A 17,174-nucleotide genomic window follows, 5' to 3' on the forward strand; every position below is an offset into this window, starting at 1 on the left:
GAAGGGGAATTTGTTTTTTTTTGTTCTTCTTTTTTGCCTTAAACGAACCGACCAACTTCATAGTGACATTTGTTCTGCCGACGGTGTTCAATATGGGTCAATTAGTTGGTGGGTCTGGTCGATGGTGTTGCAGACACGTAAAATGTATTGCGGGAAATATGTCAATAACGTTGAAAGTACGGTTGCTTTCAAGTTGCCGCACCTATTTGATGACCGCAAATGACACCGGTGATTGCCCCTCCAAATTTGTAGGACCCATCGTTATGAGGTCAACACGTAAAGTACAGTAACGGTTTTTGCACAACATTGTTGAAAATATCGTGGTCTTTTTTCCCCCTTTGTTTTGGCACCAGCATTTCATTGAGCCCTTTCTTTTCAGCGGCCTTAATATAAGAATCCCCGCTACCTAGGTTTTCTTTATAGGTTCCTACCACCCAAAGTACCCCCAGATATCAAGGCAACCACTCACAATGACCGCTATCAATTCCACCAGGCCAAAGGAAGTCACCTTGAAAAGAAAATTGATGCGGCAAAAACGATGCCGTCGGAAATCAAGTCTGATGAAAAAGGCATATGAATATAGTAAAATGTGCAATGCAGACGTATGCGTGGGAATTCGTATCCGAGAGACGGGCCAGATACATATCTTATCGGCGGATACCTCGGGATTTTGGGCTTTCCTTGGCTCGCAATTGGTATGTCTCCAGCTATGGCTCAGATGAAAGACGACTGACCTATCAAGAGCTCCTATTACCCAGCCCCAATACTAGTGACAGACAAGGATCTGCACCAGCTTGATAAAGGTACACCGTAGCAACCCAAACGAAGTCAGAAGACCAAAGTGAAGTTCTAACCGGAAGGGAAATCTTTGCAATTCGTGGTTTGCTCTCCCATCTTTGGTCGGAGATTGAATTCAATCATTATCTGGATACATGGAATGAGCTACTTCAAAGAATTTATTGCACGATGAGTTTGAGTTGTGCAGTTGTGATCTCCAGACGCAAGTATTTCTTCCGGTCCGATACAACCTTCGGATCAAGTCATTCGTAGGAGACACTACGATTTTGGCACACTTAGTTTTCCTACGAATAGACTGATCGTCGGATCAGGTCTATCGTGGGAAAAACCACGGTTTTGGTCGTCTGTAGTCTGGACGTTGACTTCTGCGCCTTTTGAGAGAAGAATTCTTTAATGCATCTCGTGGTCTGTTGTAAGAAGCGAAGCATCGGACGATTCCTGACCAAAGAAGCTAGTCGGCCAGTTCTAGCTGGTTTGTCCCGGTTTCTTGAACATCCTATCCGAGGTTCCTCGATACATACTGCCACCCTTCTTTCCTTTTTATCTCGGGTCTAGCGGCTACCGACCTGATCCAGTATGCATTCAGAACGTACCTGACGCTCGTTACTGGAGCATGATAACTTTGCAGTTTTTTTATTCTCTATCTGTTGATTTCCACTCTACCGAAATCCAGGCTATCTTAATGACCTCTTGGTGAATCCAGTGAAAGAAGAATGCACCCCTTTGTCTCCGGCGCATGTTGGAGACACGGTCAGTTTGACAATGAAAAGAGAAGGACTGTGGATAACCTCCCATGTCGAGCTTTTTTCCAGGAATGGTGGGACTTGTTATTTTTTGCCCCAAGCGCCAGAAATGGGTTAATCAGCTACCGAGTTGACGGACTTACTACTATTTAATCACACATGGAAACCGCACCGGTGTATTGCTGCCAACCCATCTCAGGTGATTCGCCACCGTTCTTTTCCCAAAATAACTTCCTCTTATCGCTAACACACCAACACCATCTATCTATTTCATTTGTTTTCGAACCACCGTGAACCAGTATTCTCCAGCCTTGGCTTCTTTTGCTGTCTGCTCTCACTATTCCTTGGTGTTATCTCGTTCTCACAGCATAAGCTGTAGTGAATTATCAGACACCTGTCCCAATACTTGTAGCGAGTCAGATCCCGAAGTGATTCGTCTTGCAGAAATAAGATCTTTGAGCGTTGACACAACTGCTTGTGTACTCCTATCGCCGGTCGTGATATCCTCGAAGTGGTTGGTTCGATCCTTGCTCGGTTCTTGAGATATTCGATCAAAAAAATTCAAAGATTCTTTGATATTGTCGGCCTCTTCTTGACTATCATTTTGCTCGCCTGTTTCATGGTCCTGTAGCAGCGATTCTCGGCGATGCAATAATCGGGCCTGTCCTCCTCGTTCATTTTGATGTTGCAGTAGCCTCAACCTAGAATTAATGATCTCTCTCTCCGCAGAAGTCAAGGCTTGCGAGAGGATTAACCACGGTATGTTGTTGTGTCCTATGGGTGATGATCCCATTTCGGAGATAGTTGGAACTCGAGTCATCTTTTCTAGCGAGGTGGACCTTGTCTGCTCTATATAAGCAGAAAATTGATCACAGATTTCGAGGCCTTGCTGTGTGCTTTCTCTTTCCTCTTCCATCATCTGAACATTGATGGATATCATTTCTCCAGAGGATAATGACGCCAATCTTTTCTCAATGGACTGTAGATGAAGACCAAGATCGCATTTGGTGTCTTCGATGATTTCGTTGTATTCATCAATGACGTTCTTCGTTGTTTTGGTTAAATTCCTGGAGGAGTCAACGAGTGCCGAATAAGAAAGCGCCCCCTCCCCCCCAGCCCTCACTATAGGATATCACAAGACTTACATATTTGCGTAGGCAAGTGCAATGGTAATTGTAGATTTATAGCCCGAAATCATAGTCTGAAAGCCAACGACGTCTTCACCCATGTACCGCAATTTTGCCCAATCACGGATACTGAATTTGTTGTCGCTTGAATGCTCAGAACAATGTATGATCAATGCGTTGAAATCATTGCATGCTTTACAACATCGACCCAGGGGTCTTTCAATGATTCCACTGTTGAGGAAGGGGGCTGTGCTTATTGATTCCCGGAGGATGTTTAGCACTTCATCAAGGTCCTGCAACGCTTCTCGGAGATCCCGGATAGACTTTTCTCGATTGCGAAGGCTTTGAACAGTGCTAAAGAGTGTTTTGCTCGACTGGAGTGCCAAGGAAACCAGGCCAGCAAGGCCTGAGGCGATACCAATAACTTCAGCCATATTGATTGAAATGAAAGGGAGCGGGGTTGGGGGTTGAGAGCTATGGCTAGGCAGTACCAAGCTTGGGCTATGGACATAAATAGAAAGAGCGAGGAGATACAGTTTTAATGCCTAGTTTTGGCAAAGGTCCGACCGCCCTAAAGTAGCTTTTTTGGGGACAAAACGAGAAGGCGCGTATTAATGGCTGGTTATTGGACCTACTGACTTGCAGATCACTCCATTCCCGCCCTGTGACCAAAATAGAAAAATGGTCTCTCCATGTGATGGCCCCGTGATGAGTCATCGAGACATTGCTACCCAAAGTCGAATCTTCACCTCAAGTAAATCACGAACCATGAGCAACGGGAACGAAAATTCTGACATGTCCTCAGAAGATCAGCTTACTCTTACGATAAGACGAGAACATGAGTGCCGCAATGTCTTTGAGGATGTCGTTGCAGAGGAGTATGTGTTCCAATTTGTTGGATCTACAAAGGCACATACAACGACCGCAAAATCAGTCACAGCGAAGGCATACGCTACCCAGTGTCTAGGAGATGCGTCCGAATCTACAATACAGCAAATTTCAAAGGACCGCAGCGGGATCACGGCGAAGACACAAATCACGGCGAAGACACAACCTCCATCGTACTAGCATTTTCGTCCAAATGAATCCCAGCCTTTGAACAGATATGCATGCACTGGCGAGTCGTCTCCCACTCTTCTTGTAACCTAAGAAGTTCTGCAATGTCTTCCTGAGAGGCCGTCTGTGTCTTTGTCTTTGTCACAATTCGGTCCATCACTATCTTAAGATGATTCTCCAGCTTTGCAGCGGTATTGATGAGGCTATTTTTGCATTCCTGTAAACCCTCGTTGGTAACTCTTTCGGGTACGTTGCTTGAACTGCCAGAGTCGGTGAGATTGTCACGGGACTTCCGTATTTTTTGAACATGATCAATGTGGCTTGACAATTGCGCACATATTTCGAGACATTTTTGAGTGCTCAGGCGTTCCTCCTCCATCAGCTGGATTTCCCCAGCATCCGTGATTGAGTCGCGTGTATTCTTGGCGATGATATTCTCGAGCTTTTCGTCAACGCTCTCTAAGTGATTTTCGAGATCATCGGATGTGGTTTCAATCATTTCCTTATAGCTTTCAAGGCTATCAGCTGCGATGGAGGACTGTCGGCTAGAAAGGCACATCGGTGTTATTTTGGATATCTTGAATGCACATAGGGTAACTCACATATTGACATCATTGAGGGCAATAATAATAGTTGATTTATAACCAGCTAACATCCGTCTGAAACCATCAATATCTTCGCCCATGTACTTTAATTTGGCCCAGTCTCGAAAGCTCTTTTTGCCGGCAAGAGATCGCGTCGAACATTTTTGAAGCTCCTTTTCAAAGTCTCTGCAGGAATTTCCACAACGAAGGAGGGGATATTCGAGGCTAGCGAAGTTTGCATCGGTGTTCGCATTCAAGGTCTCGGTTAGACCACCAAGAACTCCATTCAGAGTTTCGAGCTCCTCCGTCAGGTCGCGGACGCGTTTTGGATGAGATTGGTAGCTCTGAACCACATCAAAGAGCGCAGTGCTGGAATGAAATGCAAATGTAGCCAAAGCCACCAGGCCAGATGCTATGCCAATAGGCTCTGCCATTGAGCGTCGCTTGACGATGCGTAGGTATTGTAGTGCCGTGGACGAAAACTATGTTCTCAAAATGAAATACTGCGGGGTTAAGCCTTGAATTTATATCTTCAAGCATATAACGGGAGCAATTTTCACCCAATCGGGTCTGAATCATAAGCGCCCGTCTCTTGTGTGACGGAACGAGGTGAAAGGCTCGATACCGTCACAGTGGGTCCAGAAGCTAGCTAGCCAATCACCCAACGTCCAGATCCGTCCAATCTCGCGTCACTGGATTCATTCCGCGCTCACAACGACGCGTATGATTATGGTATTGACCTCTTTTCAAACATGATGAACGGGGAAGGAGATCTAAGCCATGGAGGAATTTTGAGGATACTAATGCCGCATCCCTTATTCCCATCTGCTTATGGCGTAAAATTAAGACTTTTGCCGTCGGCAGTTCAAAGAAAAGGGCGCCGTCCGCATAGCGGGCCTGGTTGACCGTACAGATTCGGGACTTCCGACCAAAGAAACAATGCTACGGCTTTCGCTCAGAGACCTCGCGACAGAAGAGCTTTTGGGTGGAAATATTGATCTCGACCGGGAGATCATCATTACCTCGAAACAGCTTTGTGATTATCTTTCGGGCGCCGAAGCAAGGCAGCAGGCGCACACGCAGCATCCGCACACGCAGCATCCGCACACGCAGCATCAAGGCTCAATCAATCGGATACGACCCGGCGCTTCAAAGCGCCGTCATCCTCAACCCCCCCGGAGCATATAAGCTCGGAAGGCGAAGGATCTTTCGAGGGTGAAAGACCACGCAAACGTGGGTGTCGAAGTAGCGACTATCATCCAAGCTCTTCCTCTGGAGACTCGGTAGATGAGCTCAATTGTACTTAGATGCTTGATGTCGCGCAAAATGAGCAGTTAACGATTAGACACTGCTGTTTATCTGCCTTGTCTTGTCAAGTTTGTTGAAGGGTGAGATATATCTTGTCATTTTTTATGAAGGTTTATTAAGTAGCTAAATGAGGGTCATCTATGGACGGTTGACACTTATGTCTTGTGCATTAATTTAATTAAGAAATATTGAACCGGTTTTGAACTCGAATGCGTCCTTCGTCTCTATGATCGACATCGCTTGGTCTGCAACAAGGTCATCTCCCAGAATCTCATGCAATGAGCGTCTGTCAGCAAGATATTTAACTGCATCTTGATCTGTTGGAAGGGTTTGAATCTCCTGGATGAGCAATAATATCTCCGGTGTTCCTGAGCGCAGCTCGGCAGCAGTCTGCCAGGGCAACACGTAACTTGAACAGCTCGGCAGTATAACCTGGTATTTCCGATCGCGGGATACATCAAAAACACTAGAAACCTACGACAGCACTTCGCTTGAGCACCTATTGGGCCTTTATTCGCTGTGTAATGGCAGTGATTTGCTTCAGATTGTCCTGCAGACTTCTCGCCGCCAACAATCTAGCTCTCAACCGTACCGTTGCCTTCCGGGCCTTCAGGGCCTGGGCTCTTAGGGGAATCGAGGAACGCTGCCAGGTAGTGCGCCAGGTATATCTACACTGGAGTGTTAGTTGATCCTTAGTTGGGTTGCGTTCCCCGCAAACGATTGGTGATTAGCATGTCCGTAACAATATCGTCCGGGCCTTTTACACATAAAATTTATATTAACAATAAGTTTCATAAATAGCGAACCAAAGTTCTTCAAGTGGTTATAGATTAGGAGTAGGAGCTATGATTGTATATCATTGAAAAGAAGGACTGAAAGAGTTGATCTGGCATCTTGTCAATGAGGAAGATTATAAATAAGAGCAGTTAACCATTGACAATTAGTTTTAATAGTAACTCTAATTTACAATATATACAAAGATAATACGAAAGTCATATCACAGGCCACTATTATTTTCAATTATGTACAAATAGCGGAGACCACCGTTCATCTCTCACTTCAATTAAGCCAAGATGATCTATAGATCGCCGATTAGAACAACCCATCCAAGGCCTTCCAGAAATTCTCTAGTCGACGAGGCTGGAGATCCGCTGCAGACCCTAACGATGATTTTATTCAGAGAACGAATGCCTCTGAGCTCCGCGTTGATTCTCAAGAGTGTGTCACGAGCAAAGTTCGTGTTGTCCTCTGCCTCTGTGATCAAACATCTGGCGCTTTTGCTGTAGATGAGGACTTCCAGTGTATTCAACTTAACGCACTGATTTTGGAGAAGCAGCAAATCCTGCATGCTATCTTCTCTGATATGTCCTGCTTGGCCAGGGATCCTTTCTGTGCCCGGAAAGGAGATGCGTAAGTGGGACAGAAAGCCTGCATTGATGGGTCCGATGCATTTTATAAAAGATCCCAAAAGGTTGCCTCGGTAATTTGCTAGTTCCACTTCCTCAAGGGTAAAATGATTCACATCGTACAAGACAGCTCTGGCCTCGTAGGATAATTGTCGGTTGGTATACAGTGATGCAAGCCATGCGTAAGGACTACATGGCAGGAAACATCTCACTGGGCCTCCAGGATCCTGGAAAAGATACAGAGGGTCAGGCACAGCGAGTACTTGTTTGAAAATATCACGGCGGATCTCGGTCGGCAGGGTGAGTAGGCCGGCAGGAGTCGAGGGTGGTGACTGTGGAGGCACTTGTCCCGATCCCGAAATTGACATTGCAAGTGCCACCGTCAAGAAACGTATTCGATAATCAAATTTCCGACTGGTAGTTGGCTGAAGTCAGGTGGGATCCTGACTGAGAAAGCCGTCAGTTTTTAACATCCAAAAATGTTTACTTTTTGTCGCTCACTGATCACGAACAATGCGCATGGGCCTGACACTTAAGTGCTAGCCGACTTTCGCTTATGGGCCTCTGGAAAGAGCAGAAGAAAAAGATTGCAGTACTACCAGGAATGCCACTGTATAAATTGCATGCGACTTGGCAGCTAAAATCAAAACTTGTTCTTGATGAAGTGAGGGGTAATTTTTGCCAAGACAAAAGCGGGGTCGGTGACTCAGCTCATAATTGTGATTCCCTTTCCATGGGACTCATTGCCAACGCCTAGTTCGATTGACAGAGAAACTTTGCTTCTTCGAAATTGTATGGACTCAAAACTCAATCACTACGACAATGTTTACGGAAACAGAAAAAGAAGGTCTCTGGCAAAGGACTCGCCGGCGCTACAATCAACTGAGAAACAAATCTCAACGTTCCTCAAGCTATACTCAAGATGGACAGTCACTTAGAAGAAAGTGTGTATTCAATCATGCATTTTAAATGCTGCTAATTTGGTGTTTAGTTTAGAACCAAATCTGAATTCGACGACTGATGGTTTGCTACTGAATGGAAGGGATGATATCGCCGAAGAGTCGACTGATACTGGGAACAATGAAGCCTCGGGCTCTCACACTCTTATGAGCCATGAACAACATGTGGCAGTCGACCAGTTGTCGATTAGCGCTAGCATAAGCAGCGTGCATCCGTCTTCGGACATTTGGAGTGCGGCATATCGAGAAGCAGTTGAGAGCCTTGGGGATGAAATAACTACTGCTTCAACTGGGAAGAATGCTGAGATGCTCTTCAAACTGCTCGAAGAGATTGAACAGGATGCTACTCACGAATCCGCTTTCTTGAGAGGTGTGCAGCGTTTGCGTTTCTTGAAAACACCCCTCGACAACTTCAAGCTAGCATTGGATTTGGCGAGTCCATTGGCAAACCTTGAACCAACCGCATCGTTGGTTTTTGGTGTTGTCAGAAGCGTGACAGCGGTAAGCCTAGCTCGTTAAAATAGAAATGCCAAGCTCAGTAGTGAACGTCACTTACACCCTCAAAACCTTTTACGCAGATCGCTATTACGTTTGCGAACGCTGATTTGGAATTTGCCAAACAAATCGCAGATATGTTGGAACGAATTTCTTACATTGACGAGTGTGATACATTGGGACGAAGAGTTGATCGAATTGATATTCACAAGGTAATCTACATGTTCCCTGTCTTCCACTTCTCCTGTCCCATAATCCAACGGCTCTAATCATATTCAGGCACTCGTCTCTGTGTACCAAAAAGTGCTAGAGTTCTACGACGCCGCCTTGAAAATATTGACTAGGAAAGGCGCAAAGTTGGTAATGAGAATGGTCTTGGAGAACGATCGCCTTCCTTCCATTGTCCAGGAATTCTTGACAAGCGCTGATAAACTTCAAATGGTCATACAAAAAGCGACCATGGAAATTTTGGGCGATATCCAAAAAGTGTTATATCGCGTCGATTGTGAGTGCACGTATCATCTATTTTAAGTATATTCTTTAACCGCCTCTAGTCGCTCGATGGCTCAAATCTGACAAGCTCACCTTGCAAAGTCAACTCTGCAATGAATGGCAGACACTCCGAGCTAACCAAGCCTGCGAATTCTTGCTGGAGAATCCTAAATTTAAAAGCTGGTATGAAGCTTCGGAGTCTCAGCAGCTGGTGATCTTTGGTGACATGGGCCATGGTAAATCCGTTGCAATGGCCTTCCTTGCAGAAACACTGAGTCATAGGAACAAATATCGTCTACCACGGCCCGTCCTATGCCAGTACTATTGTCGAGATCACGAAACAGGGAAGCCCACCTCTGTACTCTCTGCTTTGAGCTACTCTCTTCTATTTCAGCTGGAAGGTCTGCAGAAGCCATTTTATGAGCGTTACAAGCAAGCTCAAGAATTTGATTACGATCCGGCACTAAACACTGCCACGATGGAAAATTTCCTGCAAAGCATGCTGGAAACAATCGATCGGCCCGTCGTTTTTGTAATTGATGGCATGGATGAATGCGATTATGACTCTCGAAACAGACTTCTCAAATTTTTGAAGTGTGTATCAGAAACAACTTTGGCACTCAAGATCATTCTATCTTTTCGTCCCCAAGAAGAGATCATGGAACAGCTAGACGGTGTGCTCAAGATCGAGCTAGATTCTAGCCCCGGGAGAGATCGGATCATTGTTGAGAAAACACTTGAAATGCTGCCAAACTTATCTCCAGACGTCAAGGCGCTTATAAAAGAGAACCTCTCTCAACGAGCGCAAGGGAGTGCCATATGGACGAAGATGATAATCGAGCTTATCAAAGTGCGTCATCTCACGAAGAAGTCTTCGGTAGAAAGATTTTTGGAAGAAATACCCCTTCCTGAAAAGCTTTCGGACGTCTACACCTCAATACTTTCTCGTTCGACTTGTGAAGATCATGAAAACTGGCAACTTGCCATTACGGCTCTGAAAATTCTCGCTGCCAGCCGCAGAGTTTTGAGCATACTGGAACTAGCTTGGGCCGTTGAAATTAGCCTACATCAGGAAGTGAAGACTCTGGAAGCCCTTGCGAAGCGCACAGATCATCAAAGGGTCATGAGTCTTATTTATCCATTTATTGCTTCCCTCGACTACGATGAACTCAGAAAGCCTCAAGTTCGACTCACACATCAGTCTGTGAAAGAGTGGATATTCAATCAACCTGATCAGAAAGGCTCGGCCTCAAAGTTGCTCGATCAAACAAACCATGTCTCAGAAAATCCGGATTCACTCATGCTCGATATTTGCGCGAAGTATTTGCTCTTAGATGAAATTGGTCAGATTGACCTGTTCTCAGAAGAGCAAGCAGCATTTGTGGAACTGCCTCAGCTTTCTGGGTCATCCAGTGACGACGAAGAGTCGCTTGAGTATGACCCAAACTGCACGTGGGAGACCTGGGAAGACGATATGCCGCGGTACGACCCGGTTGATCGTGGATTTGGCGAATTCTTTGTCTATGCATCATGCCATTGGGTGGATCACTTCGGTTGCGTGCCGGCTGAATCTCTTTCAAGCCTAGCAAGTATCGAAACATTATGCCAAGCTGGATCCACTCGACTTCGCAACTGGATTCAACAGAACTCTCGTCCAAGTTGCACGATATCACCCAGGTTTGAATTCGACAGCAGTCTATACGATCCATTAGGCATCACTTCGATTTATGGCTCAGAATCCACTCTGCGTGACATGCTTGTGAGGTCGAACTTTGACGGCGGAAACTTTCTTCAAGAATCAGCTACCAGGGCTGCCGATCAGATTCTTCAGTGGGGAAAAGTTTCAAGACTCGAGATCCTGTTCTTTGATCACCGGACCAGTGCCCAGCTACAAAACTTTGACCTTTTCCGGCTTATCATCAAAAGGTGGGACAAAGCCCGATTTATCACCAAGCCATGGCACAAAGAAGAGCAGGACTGGGATCTTGTATTTGATCTCGTCGACAAAATGTCAGAGAAAATGACCGAGGAACACTGGGGAAACAAGCTCTTGTGCTTGGCTGCTGGTGCAGGCTGTAAGCCCATAGTACAGCGTTTGATGACTAGCGCACAGAATAAGGGAGAACTCAGGAAAGAATTGATTCATGAGACACAACTCAAAGAAAAGCACCCAACTTTGGATGACTCGACGCATCAATCGATCGGACATGCTGTATTGGGAAACCACATTGATATTGTGGAATATCTTCTAATGGAGAATGGCATTGAAACCCACCTTCGTTTTCGGAACTCCCGTGGTGAAAACGTTTTACATCTGGCATCACGACTCTGCAACCCAGATATGTTCCGAATCTTGATCCCTCATTTCCAAGAGGGTATCAATGAATTAGATGATCAAGGAGATGTCCCCTTGGTGCGAATCATCATGAGCCCTTTGGCCTCGCGGCATGAGGCCGCCAGATCATTGCTTTTGCAAAGTAGCACCAATTGGGACACCGACATTTCGTGTTGGCAAAGGGAATCCCTGCGTGCGGCTGTGTCACGACTTGATCTAGACATGTGTTGCATATTGATTTGGATTGGCAAAATCAATCCGGTTGCAGTCCTAGCTTGTGGTAACGAACGAGGCCACAGGAGAGAAGATAACTCGCTGGGTACTTTAGTTGATCTCTTTATCGCTGAACCAGAGGGCAATTACCTGCAACTGACTAACTCAGTGGAGGAAGCTTTCCGAATTATGGCCGAAAAGTATTACACCAGACGTTTTCGAGTTGGGGACCCAACGAAATCCTTCTAATCTTTCACAGAGATAAACACCTGGTCGTGCAAACTTTGCTGAATTACTCTCATTAAATTCGATGGAAACCTTCAGCCCAGCTTCACGTGGTTCATCGATTCATTTAGAGTGATGATTTGAATGAATGCTGATGACTTAGACTATTGCCTCAACATTACAGGAAGATGTCATATGATAGACCATTCGCCATTATGAGCATTTTATTAGCTAAAAATGGTGGGAACTGACATTTCCATCATTACCCTCCAAATGATAGATGGTGCTGCGATCGGGGCATTAGAGTTTTGCTTTCCTCTTTAACACATACCATCTCATTGGCTAACTTGTAAAGCAGTACTTATATTGGCTTCTGGCAAAATCTCGGGCAACGTGGCTAGCTGAAGTAGTGCTATACCGACTGGCTGGAAGACAATCAACCATCACATAATGTTTTGTAAGACGTCCAGAAATCTGCGTGTAATCACCGTTATCGTCGTCAAGCATATGGCATGAAGGAAACCACCGCATTTCCATTGAAGATATTATCAGTCTTAAGCAGTATGTAAAGCTTGTAAATTGTCACGATACGATGTATACCTATTGTAGTATAGCATATTTCATGCAAGTGCGGCCACCAAGACGGTGACTATGGCGGAACTGATTCCAAGCCAGACCAAGAACCACCAGAGCCATTCCAAAACATTGCCGCTCTCTCTCACAACTTTCTCGGCCATCTCACTTAGAGCCTTTCGCTCTTGTGCAGCGAGATATTTCTGGATTTCATCCAAGTGTCGAGAGACTTTTTTGAGCTTTTAAAGGGCTTTTGGCCTTTTCGAGTACCCTTTTTTGCCCCCTGAAGATTTTTCATATGCTCCTTTTCTTCATCGGAAGGCCCCACCGTGCCTTTTTCGGCTTGCATCATCAGCCAGTGGGATGGATATGAACGACCGGACGAAGAAACGTGAATTTGACGTCTATCTTGATGCTGGCGCTTCATTCGGGGCCCAGGGCTTGCTGAATGTTGGACGGAAAGTATACCATGACAAAGAGGTAAGCTGGGCAAAGGAATATGCAATTTCGTCTGATTTTGTTTATGCCTATCGTGTCGCGAAGGTCTATTTCTCAGTTCGCCAAAACGCTCTGAAAACTAGAGGCATCAAAGGGGAGCTATTTGGCTTGAATGAAGACTTTGCGCAAGACCGTTTTGACAGAGACGGCGCGTATACGTGTGAAGCTAAGATGCAAGAGGATGATGAGTGGTTTCTAGCGGAGGGTTCGTTCTCTGAAATAGACGACGAAGATGGCGATAATCGACTTTTGATCCCGCTATGACGAAGCTATGTATGTATATGTGATGGTAAACTGGGTGATATGACAGGCTGCTCATATTGCAAACGAAAAGAATCAAATCTTACGATCTGAATGGTTAGGTAGTTTCATTGAGCCTGACCTCTTGCGGAGTTGGAGCCTTGGATTAAGGTGCGAATGAGATGATTGATCTGTGTTGAGGAATTTAGCTTTCTGTGCCCCGTTGGATATATACAACCCACTTGACCTAGTCTGGGTTTCAACTCGCAGAGCGATATGCAGACTACGTAGGTTGATAATCATTTCGATACTATTCAAAGGAATAAAAATACGACCTTGATAATTGCTGTTCGCAAGGAACTTACGTTTTGTTGTGTTCTCCAATTTTGCCTAATATGTGGTGGTATACGGTGTCATATATATCGGTCTTTCATGCTCTTCATTGAGAAACTCTCGAGCAGCAGCATTCAATGGTGTAGTGGTGGAATTAGATACATAGAAAAACGGATAAGCCATCAATCACGTGGCCGAATAATAGCGTGACTCTAATCTTTTGTCCTATGCTATCGATCTGTCTTCTATGCAAGACTGCCATTGAGCCATCCCTATCTCAATATCTATACATTGCATGAATCTGACCGACGGGGTACATAGTTCGCAGGGTCTATGCTTATTTCAAGGACAAGGGAAAAACCACGATTTTCATAAGTACCTAGATATGTATTATTACGATTAGTCGGATCTTCGGATCAGGTCTGTCGTGGGATGCTGGAAAGACTGAGACCACGGTTTTCCTGTTTCCCTGTTATCCCAAGCCAAGTCATTTCTCCAGACAAGCTATTTCCTGAGATAGACCACGATTTTTTTTGTTCCCCTGTTATCCTAGGTACCAGGAAAAATGCGCTGATTGGAGTGGAGACCGCTGTCTACCCAATGATTATCAAAAAACACCCTCCCTCTTTCTGTTATTTAAAAAGAAAATGAATTATTTAATTTCCTTTCAACCCTCACATTTCTACGACAACCAATTGTTTAATCAGCTGCAAGTTTGCTTGCCGTTAGCCGTCGGTTCTCACCACCATGAACCTTGTCCTTATTCAATTGAGCAACTTGCAGGTCAGACCACCCATACTGAAGCGGGTCGCAAGAGGAACCCCTCTGTGTTTCTTTTGTGCTGCATTCTGCGACACTGTTCACGGTGCAGCCAAAAGAACCTACACCCCTGCGATGACGTACACTCCGAGAAGCCATGCGGCTGAGACACCACCAAAACCACGCGGGTGGGGAAAGGATCGCTCCGTTCCCTCCCTCAGAAGAGTGCCGTAGGAGGGTTGCCATAAATGTTACAAGGTAGCTATGAGGAGTTCCGGTTATAGAATCGCCCCGATCCTTTCGTTGCTTTATGAAAAATGATTAATTGCGGTTGCCAGTTGGTACCCGCAAGTCTTGGGGCAAGTCTTGGGCGTCACGCGCATGTGGAGCGGACCTCCGCATATCTAGTCGTTTGCAAACTAGGACGAGGGCGTTACGCCAACGAGAGCTCGCGAGTCGAACACGCCAGGCTATTAGAAGTCTTTGTTCGATCGTGCACCTCTATTGTTTTCTGTTAGGCCTGGCTCAGTCTAACGAAGGTTCAAGCACCCATAAAGTGAATCCTAACGGTATCTACACATGGTGGACAGTGAGCCGCCGCTGAACCGTCCCCATCCTGGTCCGTGCTCAGGTGATGGTACTTCCTATCGGAGTGAGAAGCCAATGATCTTGGAAATTTACGAGATTCTTAGTCAGTCATCTTAGGCACCTGCCTCCTATTTAAGTACAACTGTAGTACCTTCCCTCCCCACTTTTGTCTCTTTTCTCCGTCGGTCTACCTCTCTTCTCCTACCACATAAAGTGTCGCTCAAACTAGACCAGTAAGCAAGGCTGATAACAATGATGGAAAATGATGGGGAGAGGATGGAGAGGGACCGAGTATCCCTCAAGCGAGGCAGTGCGCTCTCCTTTCCCTCTTAAGAGATGTGAGCCTTGCTAACATTGCTTTGACGACCAGGAATGGACTTCGAAGACGATGAGTCGACAGAAGATGACAGTCGATCGGATGAGGCCGAGGAGGAAGGATGGTGGAGCGCAAATGATAGCGAAGATGAGATCGAAGATTCGGATTATGAACAGGAAATTGAGGAGCACGAGTATGCCACCTCCGGTGACTCGGCACGAACGCTGAAGATTCGGCTCTTTTTGACAGATGAGGAAATGGGCGACTTTAAGTGGATGAAAAACTTTGTCGCCGAATGCACCTGCGATGGTGTCACTGTCGCCAACGCCCTAGCCCGGTATATTCATCGAGAGGGCATACGCTCTGAATTCTGGGAAAGAATGGAAGAGCCCAGCGAGGAAACGTGTGATGTGGCGTTCCATGTCTTTGATCGATATGGAACAGTCAAGACCAAGTACAAAGATCATCCAGTGCAAAGAGGAACTGGTGTATGGGGAAACGAGCTTGATTATGGCCCTCTTTTTCTAATCGAAAAGCTTCATGTTACAGCGTTTGAACTACGCCGAAAAGGGCTGGGACAAAAAGTGGTGTCTTTACTTTTGGAAAAGGCCCAACGTTTCTTCCAAGACGATAAGCCAGACGGCGAAAACGCAGATCTTATCTACGGTTCCAACGAGGCTTTCGAGCGAGCATGGACTCTACATACTCTAGTCAGTCCTGGATATCTAACAGCGGAAATCAAACCGCAGTTAGTGGGCAAATCCGCAGAAGAACGCTTGATGACACGGGATCAAAATCAATCCGGTGCTATTGACTTCTGGCGATCCTGCGGTTTTCGCCGAATCGGAGCCTCTCGCTGTTTCGCATTTTCATTTGATCTCCAGCACCAGTCTCGTACCATTGCGGCGGCTTCTGATTTCGACCCGCGCAGAAGCCATGTTGGAGACCTTGAGAACGAAAGACTCCAACTGATCTATGAGAATGATCAATTTACTGAGGTAGAGAAACTGAGAATGGAAAAGCTCCGTGACGCATTGCCGCTGCATCATGCAGCTCTCACTCTGACGGACGAAGAACTCAAGGTTTTTTTTATCACTCATACCGATGATAAGATTGGCTGGGATCGAGTGATGAACTCTGAAGCCACGCTTCTACATCTAACAGCTTGCGAGCTCAAGCCGCTAAGTATGCGGTGGCTACTTGAGAATATCCACCACGCCGACTCCTGGAAGGCTGCTCGTGACATTGACGGGTACACCCCGCTCGAAGCATTGCAGGAGAAGTTGGAGAGAATTCGAACACAGAAAGAATATGGCCTTTGCAGAATCTTAAACATATCAGATCACTTTGAAGGAAACTCCGACGCCGCAGTGTCCTGTCTTTCCTTACTGTTCGGACAAGATGCTTTCGGGCTTGATAAAGCATGCCTCCGATACGGTTGTACATGCGGGGGGTGCGTGGGAGGACTTCTATCCGCCCGAATGAGGAGCTCTTTGATCCTTCAGGGCGGGGTGATGTACGATCTTATGCAGGAAGGAATTGATGACGGCAGCTTTTGGGTAGAAGACAACGACTACATCATCGAGCACCTCGATCCCGATGTGCGAAAGAACCTCAAAACCAACAAGTCACTGCGAAGAGGTTTTGTGAATATGTTCCGAACTGCCGTGGAGTGTCTTGAGGCGAAAAGAGTTCCAAGCGCAGGAAATCTCGAGTGGTGTTGTAACAATCGGAGCGAATGGCCACCAGATTCCAAGAACTACCTGCGATGCGCTGGGACGCAGATGGGATGCCGGGCGGTGCTTCGGTATATGTTCAGCACTGCTAAGGAATGGGATGAGAAAGCCGGTAATGGAGAGTGTCAACTGACATTGAGCAAGGAATGGTCAGACCTTCCAACTTGTAGAAACGATCATGAGTTTGACTTTGTTGCCAGAGCTTGTGGTTACAGTGGGGATGATCTTATTTCGTTACCATGCTGGTACATGTAATCAAATATACTTATCGCCTTTGAAGAGCCATAGAAACAATCAATAAGGTACGTAGCTTGAAGCACTAGCGGTGATTTTACTACCTGCTCCAAGTAGTCCTCCAGACGGAAAAGGGCTCCGTAAGGAAGAAGACTA

General features: G+C 46.0%; 6 protein-coding genes across 6 annotated transcripts; 4 read left to right on the forward strand and 2 right to left on the reverse strand.

Annotated features, from left to right (window-relative positions):
- Positions 1-470: 470 nt before the first annotated feature.
- Positions 471-814, forward strand: N7506_003204 (uncharacterized protein; the record flags this gene model as incomplete). Its single annotated transcript, XM_056952499.1, has 2 exons — positions 471-695; positions 743-814. 2 exons carry the CDS (start codon positions 471-473, stop codon positions 812-814), a joined length of 297 nt encoding a protein of 98 aa, XP_056814191.1.
- Positions 815-1,902: 1,088 nt separating this feature from the next.
- On the reverse strand, positions 1,903-3,102 carry N7506_003205 (uncharacterized protein; the record flags this gene model as incomplete). The annotated part of the gene is made up of 2 exons (XM_056952500.1): positions 1,903-2,659; positions 2,687-3,102. 2 exons carry the CDS (start codon positions 3,100-3,102, stop codon positions 1,903-1,905), a joined length of 1,173 nt encoding a protein of 390 aa, XP_056814192.1.
- Positions 3,103-3,704: 602 nt separating this feature from the next.
- Positions 3,705-4,742, reverse strand: N7506_003206 (uncharacterized protein; the record flags this gene model as incomplete). The annotated part of the gene is made up of 2 exons (XM_056952501.1): positions 3,705-4,269; positions 4,327-4,742. The coding sequence occupies 2 exons, from the start codon at positions 4,740-4,742 to the stop codon at positions 3,705-3,707; spliced, it is 981 nt and encodes a 326-aa protein (XP_056814193.1).
- Positions 4,743-7,944: 3,202 nt separating this feature from the next.
- Positions 7,945-11,765, forward strand: N7506_003207 (ankyrin repeat domain-containing protein; the record flags this gene model as incomplete). Its single annotated transcript, XM_056952502.1, has 5 exons — positions 7,945-7,966; positions 8,019-8,482; positions 8,560-8,688; positions 8,756-8,981; positions 9,031-11,765. 5 exons carry the CDS (start codon positions 7,945-7,947, stop codon positions 11,763-11,765), a joined length of 3,576 nt encoding a protein of 1,191 aa, XP_056814194.1.
- A 912-nt stretch (positions 11,766-12,677) lies between these two features.
- Positions 12,678-13,076, forward strand: N7506_003208 (uncharacterized protein; the record flags this gene model as incomplete). Its single annotated transcript, XM_056952503.1, has 1 exon — positions 12,678-13,076. One exon carries the CDS (start codon positions 12,678-12,680, stop codon positions 13,074-13,076), a length of 399 nt encoding a protein of 132 aa, XP_056814195.1.
- A 2,028-nt stretch (positions 13,077-15,104) lies between these two features.
- On the forward strand, positions 15,105-17,039 carry N7506_003209 (zinc knuckle transcription factor; the record flags this gene model as incomplete). Its single annotated transcript, XM_056952504.1, has 1 exon — positions 15,105-17,039. One exon carries the CDS (start codon positions 15,105-15,107, stop codon positions 17,037-17,039), a length of 1,935 nt encoding a protein of 644 aa, XP_056814196.1.
- Between the last annotated feature and the right edge of the window lie 135 nt (positions 17,040-17,174).

The sequence above is a fragment of the Penicillium brevicompactum genome, assembly GCF_028827555.1.
Source record: "Penicillium brevicompactum strain IBT 35665 chromosome Unknown utg000002l_segment0_segment0, whole genome shotgun sequence".
NCBI classification, from domain to species: domain Eukaryota; kingdom Fungi; phylum Ascomycota; class Eurotiomycetes; order Eurotiales; family Aspergillaceae; genus Penicillium; species Penicillium brevicompactum.